Here is a 20481-nt window from a genome sequence, read left to right as displayed (position 1 = left end):
CTCACCAGGCTATCAGTAAAAATTAAGGATGTAAATGTAGTGGTGCCTTTGCATAAAGGGGAGGTGAAAGCCATAATTAAAAAGTTGGGGTAAGGGAAAGAAAGGACCTAATTCATATAACATTCTGAGAATGATGAGAGCACAACTGGGAGATAGACATAACAGGAGGGAAAAAGTCATACTTACACATTGGTCACACTAGGTTGAATAATTCCTTGTTCAGAATTAATATGCATGATACAGGAACTTGTAAGGAGTGCACTTGTCAAGAAATGGTGCAGAACATGTTTGAATGCAGATCCTATGAGATGCAAAGGAAACTTCTAATTGCAAATTGAGACCTTAGGTACAGTTTAACATGGATATTTTGTTTCTCCCAGCCATCACATCCGTGTGGATACTGTACATTAAATTGTTGACCTTTTCTGTCAAGACCCTGCATCAGTTCCGATACAGGTTTTCAACGATTCTTCTCTCCCCCCCCCCCCCCACAAGATGTCAACGTGTCAAGTTCCTCCAGCAGACAGTTGCTTGAGATCCTAGTGTCTACAGTATTGGATCTACAGTAGACAAACTTCACTGTGTGACAACACCCAAGAAAAATTCAGGGAGACATACCAGTCACCAAATATTGCCTTCATCAACCATCCTAAAACTTTGACTTCATCAAATAAGGCGAGACTATGAAATATCCTTCTCAAATTCAACTGCCTTTAGGAATTCCACTCCATCTTGCATTTGTTTCATGATGACATGCAAACTAGAAATCTAATCAATGGGTCTATAACAGTACCAAAATTGGTTAAATCAGCTGTTTTATTACCCCAGCACTTTACTCAATCTTTCCTGAAGCAACATGGTGCCTCACCTTTAACAAGCTTCCCCTGCAGGAGTAGGGATAATTTTCAGAATTAAGGAGAACCTGCTTGATGTTTAGTGACCACAATCCAGAATGAAGGCCGAGCTGCAATATGCAGTTAGTTACTGCCTGTAATGCCGCTAGTGTTTGGGGCAGCAATGAAGGTCCTCCATCTCTGGCAATATACAGATAACCATGTTCAGAGACCAAGCTCCAAGACACAGCTGACTCAAGGCATACTAGAAGATAGATCCTACATATCTGCAAGGCTAACCTGCCTTTGCTGCACTATTCTAATCTCCAACAAAAAAAATTAAGTAAACTTACAAATACAGAAATGAAGGTTGAGGAAAATGAGCCACACTCTACATATTTAAACATATTTTGGAATATTTGCATGATTGGTTGAATTAAATACATTGTCTTGACTGCATAAAACAGGTTCACATTCATAAGACATAGGAGCAAAATTAGGCCATTCAGCCTGTTGAGTCTGCTTCACCATACCATCATGGCTGATCCACTCAATCCCATACCCTTTGATGCCCTGACCGATTAGGAAACAAACTTCTACCTTAAATATAAAAATAGACTTGGTCTCCACTGCAGTCTGCCGCAGAGCATTCCACAGATTCACTGCTCAGTTTAAAAAAATTCCTCCTTACCCATTCTAAAAGGTCATCCCTCAATTTTGAGGCTGTGTCCTCTAGTTCTGTATACCCCCACCACAGGGAACATCCTCTCCCCATCCACCCTATCTAGTCCTTACAACATTTGGTAGGTTTCAATGAGATCTTCTACCCCCACCCCCCCACTATTCTAAATTCCAGTGAGTACAGGCCCAAAGCTGCCAAATGCTCATATGTTAACCCTTTCATTCCCAGAATAATCTCTTGTGAACCTCTTCTGGACCCTGTCTAATAACAGCGCTCCTTTTCTGAGATATGGGCCCCAGAACTGTTGACAATACTCCAAGTGTGGCCTGTGTCTTATAAAGCCTCAGCATTATCTCATTGCTTTTATATTCTATTCCCCTTGAAATAAATGCCAACATTGCATTTGCCTTCTTTACCACAGTCTCAACCTGTAAATTAGCCTCTGGGGGTCTTGTGCAAGGACTCCAAGTCCCTCTGCGCTTGTTCATTTTATCAAAATGCATTATCATACATTTCCTAACACTGTAATCCACCTGCCACTTTTTTGCTGATTCTTCCAATTTGTCTAAGACCTGCTGCAATTGCATTGCTTCCTCAGCACTACCTACCCCTCCACCTATCTTCATATAACCCACAAACTTTGCCACAAGGCCATCAATACCATTATTCAAATCAATGACAATGTGAAAAGTAGTGGTCCCAAAACTGACCCGAGGAACACCACTAGTCACTGGCAGCCAAAATCCATGTATTTGCAGAGATGCTTTTTAGCTTAATACTTGTGATTAATTCCAAGTGAAATTAAAAAAAAATCAGCTAGGTATCAGGTGGTCAAAATTCCTAATGTATAAAAACAAAAGACAGTGGAGTGTATTTGAGACAGATAATTACAATACTGAAAAAACAGTAATATTCTTAAATTATAAATATTAAAAATGCTGCATGACATTTTGTAGATTTATTATTTTTATTGGCAAGTTTAAAATACACTTCTCTGACATATTGATAGATCAAAACTTTCACAAGCAATTACAATGAGAAAATGCAAGGAAACCAATAACAAAATAAAATTATAACCACAATTTGAATTCAAACTATTAAAAAAAATCCCCATAAATGTACCATCACCCTTCATGCATTCAAGCTACATTTAATTTTAGTATCGGCAAGGTTCTTTCCTAAATAACTGTTCAAAGTTGTATTTTAAAAAAGAGGGTCTTTTTAAGTTCAAGTGGAAAAGTGATCTGCTCTATTTTTTTCTGATAATGAAGAACAGGTATCAAGGACTCAAGACAAGTGAAGTTTCCTGTAACTGAGTACATCATAGAGATCAGTGTCATATTTAAGAAAAGCTGAATTTTATTTCCCACAAGTAGAACTGTCACAATGCCATCCATATGTAAGAATGTGGTTGAACTGCCACCCATTTCCACATACTTCAATATGTTACACGATACATTAATTCTGTGTAACTTTTTACACAAAGCCTAAAAATAATTCACAAGGAAGTCACAAAATACATCTTTACAATTTTTTCATAAGATGACCTTTAATCTTGAGCTCAATAGTGGCAATATAAATAACATTTCAGGATTCCTCATGAAGTTTCCTAATCTTGCTAAATTCTTAATTAGTGCTTAAATAAACACAGACAAAAAAAGTTTACTCTTTACAACTGAATTAGATTTTATTTGCCTTGGGCAATCAGTTACACCAAAGACATTGTGCAAAGAAAGCAAGAATTAAGTACACTTAAGGAAAAGCTTATTACCAGCACTGGTTGCAAAACAATATTTTCAAAACAAATTAAACTAGAAAGGGATGTGCATATGAAACAAATTTTCCACTTGAATTATATTTGTCAGAATTTAAAGCTGTGGAGACATTGACCTTCAGGACAACAAAACTGTCATTTTAATGTATATATACTGTATATATAAACTGATACAATTCAAAAGCAATTTTTACTCATTTTTGACAAGCTTAAAGCAAATATATGGTGATGCAAACAGATGTATAGCTATGAAATCATTTACTGCAGTCATGCTTACATAAAACTAAAGATTATATACTGTTTTACTAACAGATTTACTTTTCAGTAAAAGAAGACAATCCGAGGAAGGGAGAAGTAGGGAAGGAGAAATTATAAGTAGCTGTGCAACAAAACAGTTGGTAAAGTTACTGAAACAAAGATTTGTCCATGAAGCAATTCACATTCTTGTTATTAGTTCATTCATCTTCACTTCCACTGATATCAGATTGGTCCTGAGGAAAAAAAAGACTGAGTTTTACATTTTCATAGAATTGAAAACACTTGTATATCAGATTAATCTTGACACATTTGGCATAATATTCATCTGATTAAAAAAAATATATGCAACTTCCGAGATCATCAGAATACCCGCCATCAAGTGCACCCAATTCTTTAAAGTGACCTAGTTAGCAATATAGTTTTCAACCCAAATTATTCATAAAAATGCTTCATTGCTGCTTAAGACAAATTGTAGTAGAATGTTTTAAAAGAATTGAGATGTTAAAATTCATTCCACCTAAGAAAAGCAAATTACTCAATATCTAAATACCAGAATATTTACAGTTCAGAATTATAGGAAAGACAAGCTATTTTCAAAGATGAAACCTTCCACAAAGGTAATAGAATAGGAGGTTTTGATTACTTTAGTTTTGTTGAATTTTAAAAAATAAATGTATATAATACATTTCTTTCATTCAATGTGACTAGATCTTAACCTTGAACTGTAAGTTAATTCCATTTCTTTCTGCACTGATGTTGCCTGATTAGAGAGCATTTTCATCTTGTAGTAGATTAGTACAGTCATTTCCCAAATATGATGTGGAGAAACCTGGATTACTGATAGCACTGTTGATATTTTGCCACTTTATAAGTTGCAATTCATGTCCTTATGACCATGAGTTGGTTCTTAGGTTACCCGTATTACCATCACACTGTTATGCACTACACTTTGGAAATACACAGAGGGAATAAAACATGTACACAGACAAATTATAATATCTGTCCTTTCTAAAATGTTGTGACCTTGAGAGTATTTACAAGCAAATTCTGGCAGAAAATCTGACACATTGTTCTGCTAGGAAGAAGGTCAATCTCAATAGAAGATCCAAAGCTTTCTTGAAACAATTGCTCTTTTACAGCCTAAATTCCAACAGAATGCAAATTCAATTTATGTCACCAATGCCTCATTTGCAGCCTGTGAATCTAGGACCAGTTTAAAAAAATACTGGAAAGGACATTTTGGTATCTATTTCTAAAGCTAATATAAATTTTGCTCACTTTTTATTAATAAGAAAAAATTAAAGCCACTTTATTAAATGTAATCCTCTTATAGCTAATAATCCAAAAAGAGTTATTGTTATAGGATGTGCCATTATTTATTCAAGCCTCCAACGATGGGACTATTAAAAAAAAACTTGATTTTAACAATGCACAACAACGGACTCAGGTCATGTGTCACAGTTCAAGCTGTACAGTATACGTTCATTTTCAAGTCAGAAGTTTCAGTGCAATTGGTAAAAACTGAACCACTTAATTTACAAATTTTGACAATGGACTGTGAATGGGTCGGGGGGGGGGGAGGGAAAGAGCAGGATAACAGAGAAAAAATAAAAATACCAAACAGACAGACACCATCCAAGAAAACTTTCTTTTATGGAGTAAGTGATCTTAATGGTCATTTTGTAATGGCTCAACTCCAGATACCTAGATTATATATAAATAGTTTGCACAGTAAACATTTCTAAATTTCAAAATGCCTTTCAAGCGAAATTCTACAATAATAAATCACCTTAATCGAAAACTTACATTGTTATCTTGGTCATCATCACTGTCATCATCACTAATGACGGGCTTGATTTTAGTACGAACCAGCCGTTTCCTACTTTTTCCTTTCTCACGACTTTTGTCACTGTCCTTTCGACCAAGTTTTATTTTAACTTTGACTGATTTTGCTGCATTATACAGAAAATTATATTTATTCTTGAAATTCAAGTCTATTTTTATTAAAAAGTGTTGAAATGCATCACAAATATGCACACATGAAAGATGTTCTCAGCTTTATTTCCCCAAATAATAACTCAATGAGCTGAGCAAGACAATTTAAATTAAATACTAAAGATTTTTGAAAACATATTGCTCTGTTTTGTATAACAAGGACAAAAGATGCTTTGTAATACAACTCTGGAGCTCTATTCAATGCAGATGTTTGATTTCCACAGCAATCTACATGAAAAGCTATTACTGTTTCAATTAAGTTTACCCTTCCTACCTTGAAAGAGAGACAAATCTAAACTGTCCAATAAGAGAACCTGAAGTACTCTACATTACTGAAATTTCTTGGAACTTGGGGAAATCAGGGTTATGGAGGGATAACGATGACCAAGATGCTTTTTACAGCAATGGGACATTGAGTTATATTCTATTATTGATAACACAGCATTTCTATTAATTTGTAAAATTTCAGTTTTCTGCAAGCTAAAAGCACTCTTTTAGATATTTTGTATAAACATTAATGAATGGGCTACACTGCTTATTTAATAGAACTCTACCCAAGTATAAAACCATGTTGGCTAAACATTTTGGTTTGAGATCAGGCTGTTTTGATGTCAGGATTAGTAGTACTGGAAGTGGATGGCAAACAAGGTGAATAGAAATATCAATGAAAAAGAGCCGACCAACTGCTGTTGGAAATAATATTTGGTTTTTGACCTGACTTCAAATTCACTGTATGATGTTAAAAATAAGTCATATCAACATCACAACCTCAGATTTGAAAATGCAAAACTATGTCTCTCAGATTATTTATCTTGGTCCAGGCTGTTACCAGCCAACAGGTTGCTCAATATATTGAGGCATAATAACCAAGATCCTATGGGATGGAGATAACCGGGAAGAAAGCTTTCAATGTCAAAAGCAACTGCTCACAACCTACTTATCAATGATATACCACCCATAGCTCAGCCATTATCATTAAGGTTAACTTTTAGCCCTTTTCTGCATCACTTCCTAAGCCATAATCATCTGAGATTTCAAACTACTATTAAATTTCTCAATACAGCAAGCAGTATTAATACCTTGAAAACACCCAATTGGTATGTGTCCCCAACTAAGCTTACTTTCCTTTAAACTATTCCCTGGATGCTCATTAAAATTCATCTAGGATAGTTATGGGTGCAAGCTTGTGTGGCAGTCTTTCATGAGTAATTTCAAAGGGTTCGTTGGAAGACTAAGTACCAAGCTGAAAAACCTACAACATGCATCTGATATGGTACTTCCCAAAAATGAAGTTATTCAGGTAGTATCACCCACTTCTGAAATGACGCTGATATCAATTATTAGTTAACACATAGGTATCCAGTATGACATCTAGGTGTTTGGGCCTTTAAAAACTAATATGAATTGTGATCATCACTAGCTGAGATTGGATAATAAAGGATTGATCGAAGCTTGCAACTTTGTATCAGCATTCCTATTCGATGTACCATTCAGGGATGATGTACTATGGAGAGGACAGGGGCAGGTTCTTGAAATGGGCAGCAGGATGACAGATAAAACTTACTGTTGGAAATGTTAAATCATCAATATCAGCTTTTGGTGAGAAGATTGAGAAGAGTCACAATGAATTAGACAGCACAATTCTAAAGGGGCTAAAAAAAAAACTTAATTATCTATGGTTTTATATGTACTGTTGAGGAAAGGCCTGGCAATCTACTTCTATATCTTGGCATGAAAACCCTATGGACAACTATGCTCTCAACAGGGTCGCCATGAGTCAACAACAACTCAATGGCACTCAACAACAATATGTACTATATACTTAATAGAAAATACAGCCAGGAAGACCCTCGTTTATGAACACAGTAAGAGTGAGGTAATCCTAATGAACCTCTATGAACTACTGGTGCAGGCTATGCACGACTATGGGTGCAACACTCTAGGGAAGAAGGCGGCCTGACAGATCAAGCACTAGAGACCCAAAATTAATGTGATGGCAGAAGATCCAAATAAAACAAGAGGATTCCACCCCGCCCCCCCCACCACCCACCATCACATAGGAATTGTTTAGGTTATGGACATTCTGCCCAGGGAGTAGTGAAGACAGATTCAATTGTAGTTTTGGCAGAGGGATGAGCGGTGGCAATAATCTGAATGATCTTAAAGAGATTTGGTGTAGACCTCATGGGCCAAATGGCAGCCTCCGGTATTTTAACCATTCTGTAATTCTATCAACTGATGGTCATTCAGCACCACCACACACCTAATTGCCTCCAGGATTTTCGTCACACCCACCAATGAAATCAACTGGTTGTGAAAAGCAACTGAACCTCATGTGTCCAACCCTGATGACCTTTCAGCAACTTGCTATTGTCAAAGGCCTTTAAACTACTGTTAAATATCTTTTATAAATCAAAAGCATTTAAAAATAATCCAAAGAGATATAAATAATTGAACTAAAAATAATGTTTAACTTAAAAAATGAACACAGGAAATTAATTCAAATCAGAAACTACTTATATTTCTTAAGAAAAGTCTGTGACCCCAGAAAATGTATGGGGCTACAATGCTTTTCTCATTCCTGGCAAAAAGCTGAAGGGCCAGATATCAAATACATCTGGCCCAAAAGATCAGTATACCAGTGTTCTGCTGATGAATTAAGTAACAGAGAGTGAGAGTGAGGCCAGAAGTGTCATCTTCTAACCAACTCATCTGCATTGTAGAGGAGAGAAGCCAACCTGCAAATGAAGTGTAGATGATATTCCTACGGAACAGACAGCCATGGGCAAGCACAATCTGATTGTTGTTGACTAAAAGTAAACCTAACAGCAGTTCAAGATAAAAATTCAGGCTCACTCTCAGATCCTGATTCCTCCTCTTCATCCTCATCATCATTACTTTCCTCCTCACTTTCCTCCTCTTTAGCGATCTTCTGCCTTGCACTTTTAAACACCGATTGAAGAACAATGGAATCTTCATAAATCTGCAATAAGAGAAAAGTTTAAACAGGTGGAGTAACGTTACTCGTCAACAATTACAACTGCTATCATATATTTTGAATTTCAGTAAACCTGTAGTATGACAAGTTTTTAAACAATTCTGCTGAAACAAGATGTGATTTAGTGTTTCAAAAACTGCATGGCATTATACAGTATTTACAATTATGAATTACAAAGCCAGTTTCAAGTTAATTTGTTCAAATATTAATAAAATCCTTGTAGTAATTCTACAAGCGTGAGTTTCCATTACCCAAATGGCCATAAGGCAGGCATTGCCTGATAGCTGGTTTCACTTGACTTAAGAACTTCAACATAACATAAAAGAATCTTGATATGAATTAACATTAAATTTCAATTAGCTTCTGTAATGAAATGTAAGGAATAAATAAGATTCCATTATCTAATGTGCAGTTTCCAGGTTCACTTCCAGTTGTGAGAATGATTTCCAGACATATCTGGGATATAGGAAGTGAAAAAGGTGTATTGCAAAATTGGTAAAACCAGATCATGCTGTATGTAAGTATCTAGCTTTTGATCTTAAGGTTGATTGACATGTCACAATTTCTTGAGTTTGATCTAAATCTGATGTGTGCTTTGTATGCAATGTTTCTCCACTAAACTCTGAAGTGGCATTTCTTAAAGAGCAGTTCTCTCAAACTTTCAATGCATGAACAAATTCTTACAAGTGTGAGCACACAAACTAGGAGTCCGAGGAGAAGTACAAGATCATATTCAAAGAATTAGTTTGCATTGATATAGTACATGACCTTAAAATATAGAAAGTAGGCATTGACCAAACACAGATTTGTATAAAAAGCAGTTCAATAAATGAGCAATATTTTTTGATTTTTAGTTGTTTAAGGAATAAAACAGATCTTGAGGTTGGGGTTGTCTGCAGCGGTATTTTATTTGAAGCAAGGAAGGTGGTGAGGCTGTAGTGTATTGGGTAGGTCATGACAGCTGAGTTTGGCCCCGTGGGTTATTCCTCCTGCAGAATGTGGAAAATCAGGGATATTTCCAGTGTCCCTGACGACTATGTGTGCAGGAAATGTGTCCAGCTGCAGCTTCTGGCAGACCGCACTGAGCGGCTGGAGCTGCGATTGGATTCATACTGGAGCATCCGCGATGCTGAGGAAGTCGTGAATAGAACGTTCAGTGAGTTGGCCACACCGCAGGTAAAGGCTACACAGGCAGAAAGGGAATGGGTGACCACTAGACAGCATAGCAGTAGTGCAGGAGTCCCCTGAGGTCATCTCCCTCCTAAACAGATATACTGTTTTGGATACTGTTGGGGGAGATGTCTCATCAGGGGAAGGCAGTAGTAGCCGAGTTCATGGCACCATGGCTGGTTCTGCGGCACAGGAGAGAAGGAAAAGGAGTGGGAGAGCTATAGTGATAGGGGATTCGATTGTAAGGGGAATAGATAGGCGTTTCTGCGGCCGCAAACCAGACTCCAGGAGGGTATGTTGCCTCCCTGGTGCAAGGGTCAAGGATGTCTCTGAGCGGCTGCAGGACATTCTGGAGTGGGAGGGTGAGCAGCCAGTGGTCGTGGTGCACATAGGTACCAACGATATAGGTAAAAAACGGGATGAGGTCCTACAAGGTGAATTTAGGGAGTTAGGAGATAAACTAAAACATAGAACCACAAAGGTAATAATCTCTGGATTACTACCAGTGCCACGTGCTAGTCAGAGTAGAAATAGGAGGATATTTCAGATGAATACGTGGCTTGAAAAATGGTGCAAGGGGGTGGGATTCAAATTTCTGGGGCGCTGGAACCAGTTCTGGAGAAGGTGGGACCGGTACAAACAGGACGGTCTCAACCTGGACTGGACTGGACCAATGTCCTAGGGGGAGCGTTTGCTACTGTTGGTCAGGAGGATTTAAACCAATGTGGCAGGGGGATGGGAACAAGTGCAGAGAGACAGAGGGGTGTAAAATGAGGGTAGAAGCAAAAAGTAGTAAGGTGAAAAGTAAAAGTGGCAGGCCGGCAAATCCAGGGCAAAAATCAAAAAGGGCCACTTTTCAACATAATTGTATAAGGGCTAAGAGTGTTGTAAAAGCAAGCCTGAAGGCTTTGTGTGTCAATGCAAGGAGCATTCATAACAAGGTGGATGAATTGAATGTGCAGATAGTTATTAATGAATATGATATAGTTGGGATCACAAAGACGTGGCTCCAGGGTGACCAAGGATGGGAGCTCAACATTCAGGGATATTCAATATTCAGGAAGGATAGACATGAAAGAAAAGGAGGTAGGGAGGCACTGCTGGATAGAGCGGAGATTAACGCAATAGAAAGGAAGGACATTAGCCGGGAGGATGCGGAACCGATATGGGTAGAGCTGCATAACACTAAGGGTCAGAAAACGCTGGTGGGAGTTGTGTACAGGCCACCTAACAGTAGTAGTGAGGTTGGGGATGGCATTAAACAGGTAATTAGAAATGCGTGCAATAAAGGAACAGCAGTTATAATGGGCGACTTCAATCTACATATAGATTGGGTGAACCAAATTGATAAGGGTGCTGAGGAAGAGGATTTCTTGGAATGTATGCGGGATGGTTTTCTGAACCAACATGTCAAGGAACCAACTAGAGAGCAGGCCATTCTGGACTGGGTACTGAGCAATGAGGAAGGGTTAGTTAGCAATCTTGTCGTGCGAGGCCCTTTGGGTAAGACTGACCATAATATGGCGGAATTCTTCATTAAGATGGAGCGTGACACAGTTAATTCAGAAACAAAGGTTCTGAACTTAAAGAAGGGTAACTTTGAAGGTATGAGATGTGAATTAGCTAAGATAGACTGGCAAATGACACTTAAAGGGTTGATGGTAGATATGCAATGGCAAGCATTTAAAGATCGCATGGATGAAATGCAACAATTGTTCATCCCAGTTTGGCAAAAGAATAAACCAGGGAAGGTAGTGCACCCGTGGCTGACAAGGGAAATTAGGGATAGTATCAATTCCAAAGAAGAAACATACAAATTAGCCAGAAAAAGCAGCACACCCGGGGACTGGGAGAAATTCAGAGTCCAGCAGAGGAGGACAAAGGGCTTAATTAGGAAAGGGAAAAAAGATTATGAGAGAAAGCTGGCAGGGAACATAAAAGCTGACTGTAAAAGCTTTTATAGATATGTGAAAAGAAAAAGATTGGTTAAGACAAATGTAGGTCCCTTACAGTCAGAAACAGGTGAATTGATCATGGGGAACAAGAACATGGCAGACCAATTGAATAACTACTTTGGTTCTGTCTTCACTAAGGAGGACATAAATAATCTTCCGGAAATAGTAGGGGACCGAGGGTCTAGTGAGATGGAGGAACTGAGGGAAATACATGTTAGCAGGGAAGTGGTGTTAGGTAAATTGAAGGAATTGAAGGCAGATAAATCCCCCGGGCCAGATGGTCTAAATCCCAGAGTGCTTAAGGAAGTAGCACAAGAAATAGTGGATGCATTAGTGATAATCGTTCAAAACTCTTTAGATTCTGGATTAGATCCTAAGGATTGGAGGGTAGCTAATGTAACCTCGCTTTTTAAGAAAGGGAGAGAGAAACCGGGGAATTATAGACCGATTAGCCTGACATCGGTGGTGGGGAAAATGCTAGAGTCAGTTATCAAAGCTGTGATAACAGCACATTTGGAAAGTGGTGAAATCATCAGACGAAGTCAGCATGGATTTGTGAAAGGAAAATCGTGTCTGACGAATCTCATAGAATTTTTTGAGGATGTAACTAGTAGAGTGGATAGGGGAGAACCAGTGGATGTGGTATATTTGGATTTTCAGAAGGCTTTTGACAAGGTCCCACACAGGAGATTAGTGTGAAAACTTAAAGCACACGGTATTGGGGGTATGGTATTGATGTGGATAGAGAATTGGTTGACAGACAGGAAGCAAAGAGTGGGAATAAACAGGACCTTTTCAGAATGGCAGGCAGTGACCAGTAGGGTACCGCAAGGCTCAGTGCTGGGACCCCGGTTGTTTACAATATATATTAATGACTTAGACGAGGGAATTAAATGCAGCATCTCCAAGTTTGCGGATGACACAAAACTGGGCGGCAGTGTTAGCTGTGAGGGGGATGCCAAGAGGATGCAGGGTGACTTGGATAGGTTAGGTGAGTGGGCAAATTCATGGCAGATGCAATTTAATGTGGATAAATGTGAGGTTATCCACTTTGGTGGCAAGAACAGGAAAACAGATTATTATCTGAATGGTGGCCGATTAGGAAAAGGGGAGGTGCAACGAGACCTGGGTGTCATTGTACACCAGTCATTGAAAGTGGGCATGCAGGTACAGCAGGCAGTGAAAAAGGCAAATGGTATGCTGGCATTCATAGCAAGAGGATTCGAGTACAAGAGCAGGGAGGTACTACTGCAGTTTCAGGTTGGTAAAAAGCTTACAGAAATATTCAGTCGATATAGCTCGATTAAGTCCTAGTTAATTCTTTGACATAGGGTAGTTAAAATCTTTATTTAAAAAATTTTGATGTTAGTGGCAAATGAAAAATATAGTAATCATGCCTTCATATAACAGCTTTAATGTAGTAAATTATCCCAGTGTTTTTGCATAACAGTGAACACTGTTACACAATATGAATACTTAGAGCAGCCTGGGTTTCATCCTGAACTCAAGTGCTGTTAGTGTAGAATCTACACGTTATCCCTGTGAGCATGTGCTATTCCACTGCATATCCTAAAAAGTAAAGGGCTACTTGGTTGGTTACTTGGTTACCTGACTACTGTAGGCTGAATGTCAAGAGAATCAGGTGCTGATGGGGATTTAAAAGACAGCATGCTCAGGAAAAAAATAAGAGAAACCCAAAAAAACGGGGATTGTTTTGTTGGGAGTCTAACATTAGCTCAGTAGGTCAAAAGTTCAAAATGGATTATCTTACAAACATTTTCTTACTCTCTCCAAGGACCTCCATTGAAACTTTGTGAACACCCCACCCATGACATTTTATGGACTAGAGACCTACAAATTCATGTTTGTGTTTCAACAGAATCATACTTATTTTTGTCCACATCTATTTTCAAACTAAGAACAGTTAATTAAAACTGATGTCTCTCTAAACTTAGTCACTCTCCTTCCCCCACCCCCTAACCGCATTACAAATTCTGTCCATAAATAAATCCATGAATGGCTTGGCTCTAGTTAGCCATCACATACAGCATGATCTGGATTTGCCACGCATCTTTTCCACTTCCTATATCTCAAGTATGTCTGGTAAGCATTCTCACAACTGGAAATGAAACTGGAGCCTGCACATTATCTAATGGAATCTTATTTATTCCTTACATTACAGAAGCTTATCTAAATTTAATGTTAATTCATACCAAGTCTCTTATGTTGTGTGTTGAAGTTCTTCAATTAAGCAAAACCAGCCATCAGGCAATGCCTGCCTTATGACCATTTAGGTAATGGAAACTCACACTTATAGAATTCATGCACCTCAAATTTTTGGGTGGCGATTCATAATAAAATTTGTTCTCATGAATTTGTGAAAAACATAAATAAATCAACCTCTCCCTGTCCCCACTCGTGTTTCTAGATGCCCAAAAAGATGAAGCCACTTTACATTATAAAAAATCATTACGGATTTTCTAGAAATGAAATCAAACCATCTTGCAGAAGTCACTTGTGTTGATTTGCTGTTCCACACTTATTGTTACCTTCAGTAAATTAAATTCCCAGTTACAAAGACCAAGAGAGTTTATTGCTGCAATTTTAAAATATAGACATGAGGGCAAGTGTGAATCAGTAAATACTCTAGAAAAATATATTCCCAAATGCTTGCAACTAACAACAGTTTTGGAAGAAAATCATAAGATTCAATAATTGCTTAGGTGTCACTTTTATTAATTACTTACACATCTTCCATGGGATGGATTCTAATAACCAACTGTCCCCTCGGAAGTTCTGATCATCACAGAATCATCACATTTTGTACATGTATTTCTTGTCACAAAAGACTCAACAAAATCAACATAAAGTAAATAAACAGACCTGTGATCCTTCTAGATTGTACGTCTGAGCATTATGACATAACAGTGTTACATCCTTCTCCAGATCTCCCAGACTACGGTATTTATGGTTGCGAATACGGTCCTAGACAAATTCAGATTTGATGTACAGTTAAAATTCATATTTACAGTTCAAACTTTCAAAATCCACCTTATTTTCATGGCATAACAAAATTTTCACTAGTCCACAGTCAATTTCTTCTTTTTCATATATTCTTGGAAGCAAAATTTAATGCCAGTTACCACTGATATATGGGGAACCAGACAACTGTAAAACAATGAAGTCAAGGTTTCCCCAGAAGACCTGAATGAATCAGGTTGCCTTTCATTTAAATACATACAATGATCTGGTGGATTTCCCAGTAATGTTTTTAGTAACAATTTACTCAATTTAGTAGATTATTCAATCTTCCAGCTTGTCATGCTAAATCTTAGATTTTGGGTTATAACTACTTTTCATCCCTCATTCTCCAGGGATGTACACATTGAACACAACTATTCATTCATAAAATTTTTTAATTAACTCTGGAAAAAGTGCTTTGAACTGTAGTAGCTAATTTGTTGAGGGCATTCTCAGTGCTATCCGAAATTGAGAACTTAACTTACCAAAAATGCAATTATCAACATTATATTCATGAATCAAAAGCTTGGAGGATTACTTGCAGACTGACCAACACAAAAATGCTGGAGGAACACAGCACATCAGGCAGTATCTATGGGGGGGAATAAACAGTCGATGTTTCTGGCAAAAACCCTTCATCAGGACTGATGAAGGGTGTCGGCCCAAAACATCAACTGTTTATTCCCCTCCATAGATCCCACCTGAGCTGCTGAGCTCCTCTAGGATTTTGTGTTGTTCTGGATTTCCAACATCTGCCTAAGCTTTTGTGTTTATAACTTGTAGACGGAGTTGGTTATTTTATACTGTATATTGAAGTTAAAGAAGTTGAGATGTGTTGTCCAAGAGGCCTAAAGTTGTTGTAGTGCATCCACAGATAGCAACCATGCAATCATGGCTCGCTTGAGGTGGAGGGCGCACATATATAAATTATAAACATGATGCTACTTGAAATAATTATGTCTTGGCAGAGGCCATGTTTCCTTAGCAGTGACCCAAACCCAGGTTAATTGCAGAGTATTCCATTACACCTCTGACTTCCATCAGCCTTTCTGGAACAGAGTCCTTCAATGCCTTTGTAGCTGCAGTATGTACTTTGATGGCCTGGTTAAGCATTTCATCAAAGGGGATTCCCATCTAGGATATTCATGCTGCTGCGTTTTGCCATGGTATCAAAATGTCTTGCGAAGTTAAGACTCTTGTAGCACAAATATTGCTTGTGATTTCACAGCTCAAGACAAAACACTATTTAGATCTTGCTAAATGCTGGCAAGTACTCATCAGGATATGCAAGTGAAATCTATACAATCATGAGAACATGTTCTTCTGATCTATTGATGCAAAGAAAATCACTGCAGCTGAAATTGGACCTTGAATACTGCTGTTTTGAAGAACTCTTGTAGCGAAGGCCTGGTGTTGAAAAGATTCGATTCCAACGCACCCATCATTTTCGCTAATTCACCCCAAATTCAACTGCCTTCAATTTTGAGGACTGCTGCCACACCATCAAGGACAGTCACCACATCCCTGGAGTTCAGTTATTTTGTCCACAATTGGATCAACATTGTAATGAGGTCTATGAGCTGAGTGATTCTGGTGGAACCAAAACTTCAACCTTCAAATAAGTCAGAAGCACATCTGTTGATAATCGTGCAATGCTCAATTCCAGGGTCATGATCAGACATGAGCTGAGAAGTAGAATTCATTCCCATTCAGTGCCTGATAATGGGCAGGTTCAAACAAGAGACAGATTCAAAAGCATTACCATTCTCTACTTCTTGCGATCAAGGATGATTGGCTTCTATTTTAGTTTTGTGAGTTCTGAGACCAATGTGGGAACTGTGTATTCTTTTACAAATGGGTAAGTGAGTTGTTTGTGAGTTTCACTCCTACCATTTAAGGAGGGCTTCTGCACTCTTTCAATGCTCAGGGTCAAAATACCAGTATGAATTGCTCTTTCTTCACTGTGGTTATGGGCAATGCACTCTCCAGAGTCAATGTGGTTATTGCACATTTCCCTCCAAGGAGGCTCTGAGCATATTGTTGCATCTTTTCTTCTGGCTACCTAATAATCTCTTCCTGCAACAAAATCACATCCGTGAATTGAGTTCAGAACGCAATTCAGGAGTGTGGTTTTGGGAGCTGTGAAAAACAAGGCTCGACCAGTGATCAGACTGAATAATTAAGACATCAGTGCTGAGGACATTTAGATGTTGGTTTACCTGCCCTTCTACAGTCACTGACAATCAACATCTTGTGACTCACCATTGACTAGAATTTAAATGGTCAGGTAGGACAGAGACGATGTATTTTGCTGTCTGATAAACTCACTTGCCACTCTATCTGTACAAGCGCAGCCTCAAAGACACTGAATTAATTTAATACCATCCAGGGCTATGACCTCCACATTAGTCATCAACTTAAAAAGACTCATCCTTACAAGGACTTTCCGATAGTTACCTGTACCAACAGACTGAGGAGAAATAAGGTGAAATAGGGTTTTCCCTAACTTTGTTCACTCATTTGTCCTTAATGCCTAATAAATAATCCAGGGACCACATCCTTTGTTTTGGATTCTCCAGCCTGGGAAACACCTCTGCAGATAACTTATCAATTGCTCTCAGAACCCTGAATGCTCCATAAAATAAACTCCAGTGTGTACAAGCTAGTTACTCTCTTGGTCTTCACAGGTATTCATCGTTGTAGGATTTTGTACTTCACTGCCTCCAAATCTAGCATTTCCTTCCTTGGGTATAGAGACCAAAATTGAAAACAGCACTGGAGTTCTGGTGTGACAAAGTGTACCCTAAGCCCTTTATGATAAAGGGTAACACACCATTTTGGTTTAATTGCTCATTTTCATTTGGAGAAATACATAGAACATAGAATAGTACAGCACAGTACAGGCTCTTCGGCCCACATTGTTGTGCCGACCCTCAAACCCTGCCTCCCATATAACCCCCCAACTTAAATTCCTCCATATACCTGTCTAATAGTCTCTTAAATTTCACTAGCGTATCTGCCTCCACCACTGACTCAGGCAGTGCATTCCACACACCAACTACTCTCTGAGTGAAAAACCTTCCTCTAATATCCCCCTTGAACTTCCCACCCCTTACCTTAAAGCCATGTCCCCTTGTATTGAGCAGTGGTGCCCTGGGGAAGAAGCGCTGGCTATCCACTCTATCTATTCCTCTTAATATCTTGTATACCTCTATCATGTTTCCTCTCATCCTCCTTCTCTCCAAAGAGTAAAGCCCTAGCTCCCTTAATCTCTGATCATAATGCATACTCTCTAAACCAGGCAGCATCCTGGTAAATCTCCTCTGTACCCTTTCCAATGCTTCCACATCCTTCCTATAGTGAGGCAACCAGAACTGGACACAGTACTCCAAGTGTGGCCTAACCAGAGTTTTATAGAACTGCATCATTACATCGCGACTCTTAAACTCTATACCTCGACTTACGAAAGCCTACACCCCATAGCTTTCTTAACTACCCCATATACCTATGAGGCAACTTTCAAGGATCTGTGGACATGTACCCCCAGATCCCTCTGCTCCTCTACACTACCAAGTATCCTGCCACTTACTTTGTACTCTGCCTTGCAGTTTGTCCTTCCAAAGTGTACCACCTCACACTTCTCCGGGTTGAATTCCATCTGCCACTTCTCAGCTCACTTCTGCATCCTATCAATGTCTCTCTGCAATCTTTGACAATCCTCTACACTATCTACATCACCACCAACCTTTGTGTCGTCTGCAAACTTGCCAACCCACCCTTCTACCCCCACATCCAGGACGTTAATAAAAATCACGAAAAGTAGAGATCCCAGAACCGATCCTTGTGGGACACCACTAGTCACAACCCTCCAATCCGAATGTACTCCCTCCACCACGACCCCTCTGCCTTCTGCAAGCAAGCCAATTCTGAATCCACCTGGCCAAACTTCCCTGGATCCCATGCCTTCTGACTTTCTGAATAAGCCTACTGTGTGGAACCTTGTCAAATGCCTTACTGAAATCCATATAGATACAGTAGGCATCAAGTCTTCTTGCCCAAATTTGACCTGGTGCCATGACAGCAATGACGGGATTCAATTTTGTAGCTTCCCAGAGCTATACTTTAACCCTGCATTGCGGTGTGGTGGTCTCAAACAAAGTACATCCAAGAAAATCAGTATGAAACTTGCGTTAAGATTTTGATATTGTGACTGAATTAAGCCGGCTGTTAGTTGGCTAGTTTGTGGCAGGTTTGAATTGCTCCTGTTAATATACAACTCTTGAGTGGATAGAAAATGTAACTAATATTATTATCCACCACCAAGTTTTAAAAGATTATCTGGAGTATAAAATATGGTGTTTCAACTTCTTTCCCAAAAAAGCATTTAATTAGCTACTTTGTTTACAGGGACATTCTAAATACTTTTTAAAAATATAGATTGATGTACTCAACTGAGTTTTCATTGATCTACTTATAGGGCATAGGAAGATGAAGAAATGTTCAAAAATTGTATCTTTTAATTCATTAGAGCAAAGTGGCGATTCAAGTCAGTTTAAGTTATGTGGTTATAATTAGTATTTAAAAATCATTTTATTGCAAGATGGAGAATGAAACAGAACAAATTTTACAGATCTGTTTATACCTTGATTTTTTTGAAATCCACAGGTTTTCGAATCAGCTCATAGTATTCAGGCAACTCCTTCCGTGATGGTAACTGGATGAAGACTTCACTCAGTTGTCGGTTCAAGCTATTTCAGGGCAAAGGGAGAACAGGTGATCAGTGCTACATCACCATCATTTTACAAGAAGTTCAAGTCAATTCAAATTCCATATGCCTATTTTTGATATTCATTTATATTTTTATAAAGCTATTACTATATTAAAATATCACTGTAAAAGCGATCCTAAGCTTTCTTTTTGACTGAAAAGAAAATTTGCCACATACCATGCTCCTATTGCAAAAAACAAACTGTACAGTGGATTCCAGTTAATTAAGACATATCGGGACCAATACATTTTGGCCCAATTAAGCGGCTGCCCGAATTAGCAAAAGTTTCATAGAAATAGTTTTTTTTAAAAGAAGTATTAAAAGAAAGAGAAACTATCATTTAATTGAGTAACAAAATTGTGTATTTAAATAAAATATATACAAATTAGAACACTACTACTGTGACTACAGTACTATAAAACTGTGTACTAGTTCCTAATAGTTATTGACAGAGGAATTCATCCAGTGTTTGCTACTGTGTTCTTTTCACTGTAAATAAATAAAATCAGCAGACACCTAGTGTAGATAATAGACTACTTTCATTGCCTTCCTGCATGAAGTAGTGTCAAAAATTACTGCTTTTTGGCGTACGTCAGTCCAAATGAATAACATAACACAAGCACACACAAATAATGCAACTGTTCACTCTAAAGCAGTGTCCCACATATTTTCTCAATTTTAAAGTTGCCCCAGTTAACCATAATCCACTGTATATAGTGAAGACATACATTTTGAGCTTTTTTCGTAATAGTCAACTATGGCTGCAACCTTGGATTATTATAAACAAAGGACCTATTACTGAAATACAACTGCAGTGAATCGTTAAAAAGAACCAATAACCATGGAAAATCTAATGCAAAGAGTCAGGATATTTCTTACTCCTGTCACAACTGGAAAAATTAGCCCAAATTCTATACTAATACTACACATTGATCAACTCCATCATACATTTGTAGAGGCAGCCTGAAAAGAACACAAGCATAATTATTTTAATGTGGTTGTACATTGCAACGATATTCATCCGTCT

General features: G+C 38.3%; 1 protein-coding gene across 5 annotated transcripts in view; it reads right to left on the bottom strand.

Annotated features, from left to right (window-relative positions):
- Window positions 1–2463: 2463 nt before the first annotated feature.
- Window positions 2464–20481, bottom strand: part of smarca2 (SWI/SNF related BAF chromatin remodeling complex subunit ATPase 2) — a 128007-nt gene continuing 109989 nt past the window's right edge. For all 5 annotated transcript variants that reach the window (XM_072281744.1, XM_072281747.1, XM_072281746.1 and 2 more), the window contains 5 exons: window positions 19329–19434; window positions 14549–14650; window positions 8399–8525; window positions 5354–5499; window positions 2464–3780 (listed from right to left, as the gene is read on the bottom strand). In XM_072281744.1, coding sequence (XP_072137845.1) covers window positions 3745–3780; window positions 5354–5499; window positions 8399–8525; window positions 14549–14650; window positions 19329–19434 — 517 coding nt within the window. In that variant the 3' untranslated portion in view covers window positions 2464–3744. The remainder of the gene's footprint in view (window positions 3781–5353; window positions 5500–8398; window positions 8526–14548; window positions 14651–19328; window positions 19435–20481) is intronic.

The sequence above is a fragment of the Mobula birostris genome, chromosome 17 (genome assembly GCF_030028105.1).
Source record: "Mobula birostris isolate sMobBir1 chromosome 17, sMobBir1.hap1, whole genome shotgun sequence".
Classification (NCBI taxonomy): Eukaryota; Metazoa; Chordata; class Chondrichthyes; order Myliobatiformes; family Myliobatidae; genus Mobula; species Mobula birostris.
This window is presented reverse-complemented; position numbering and strand designations above follow the sequence as displayed.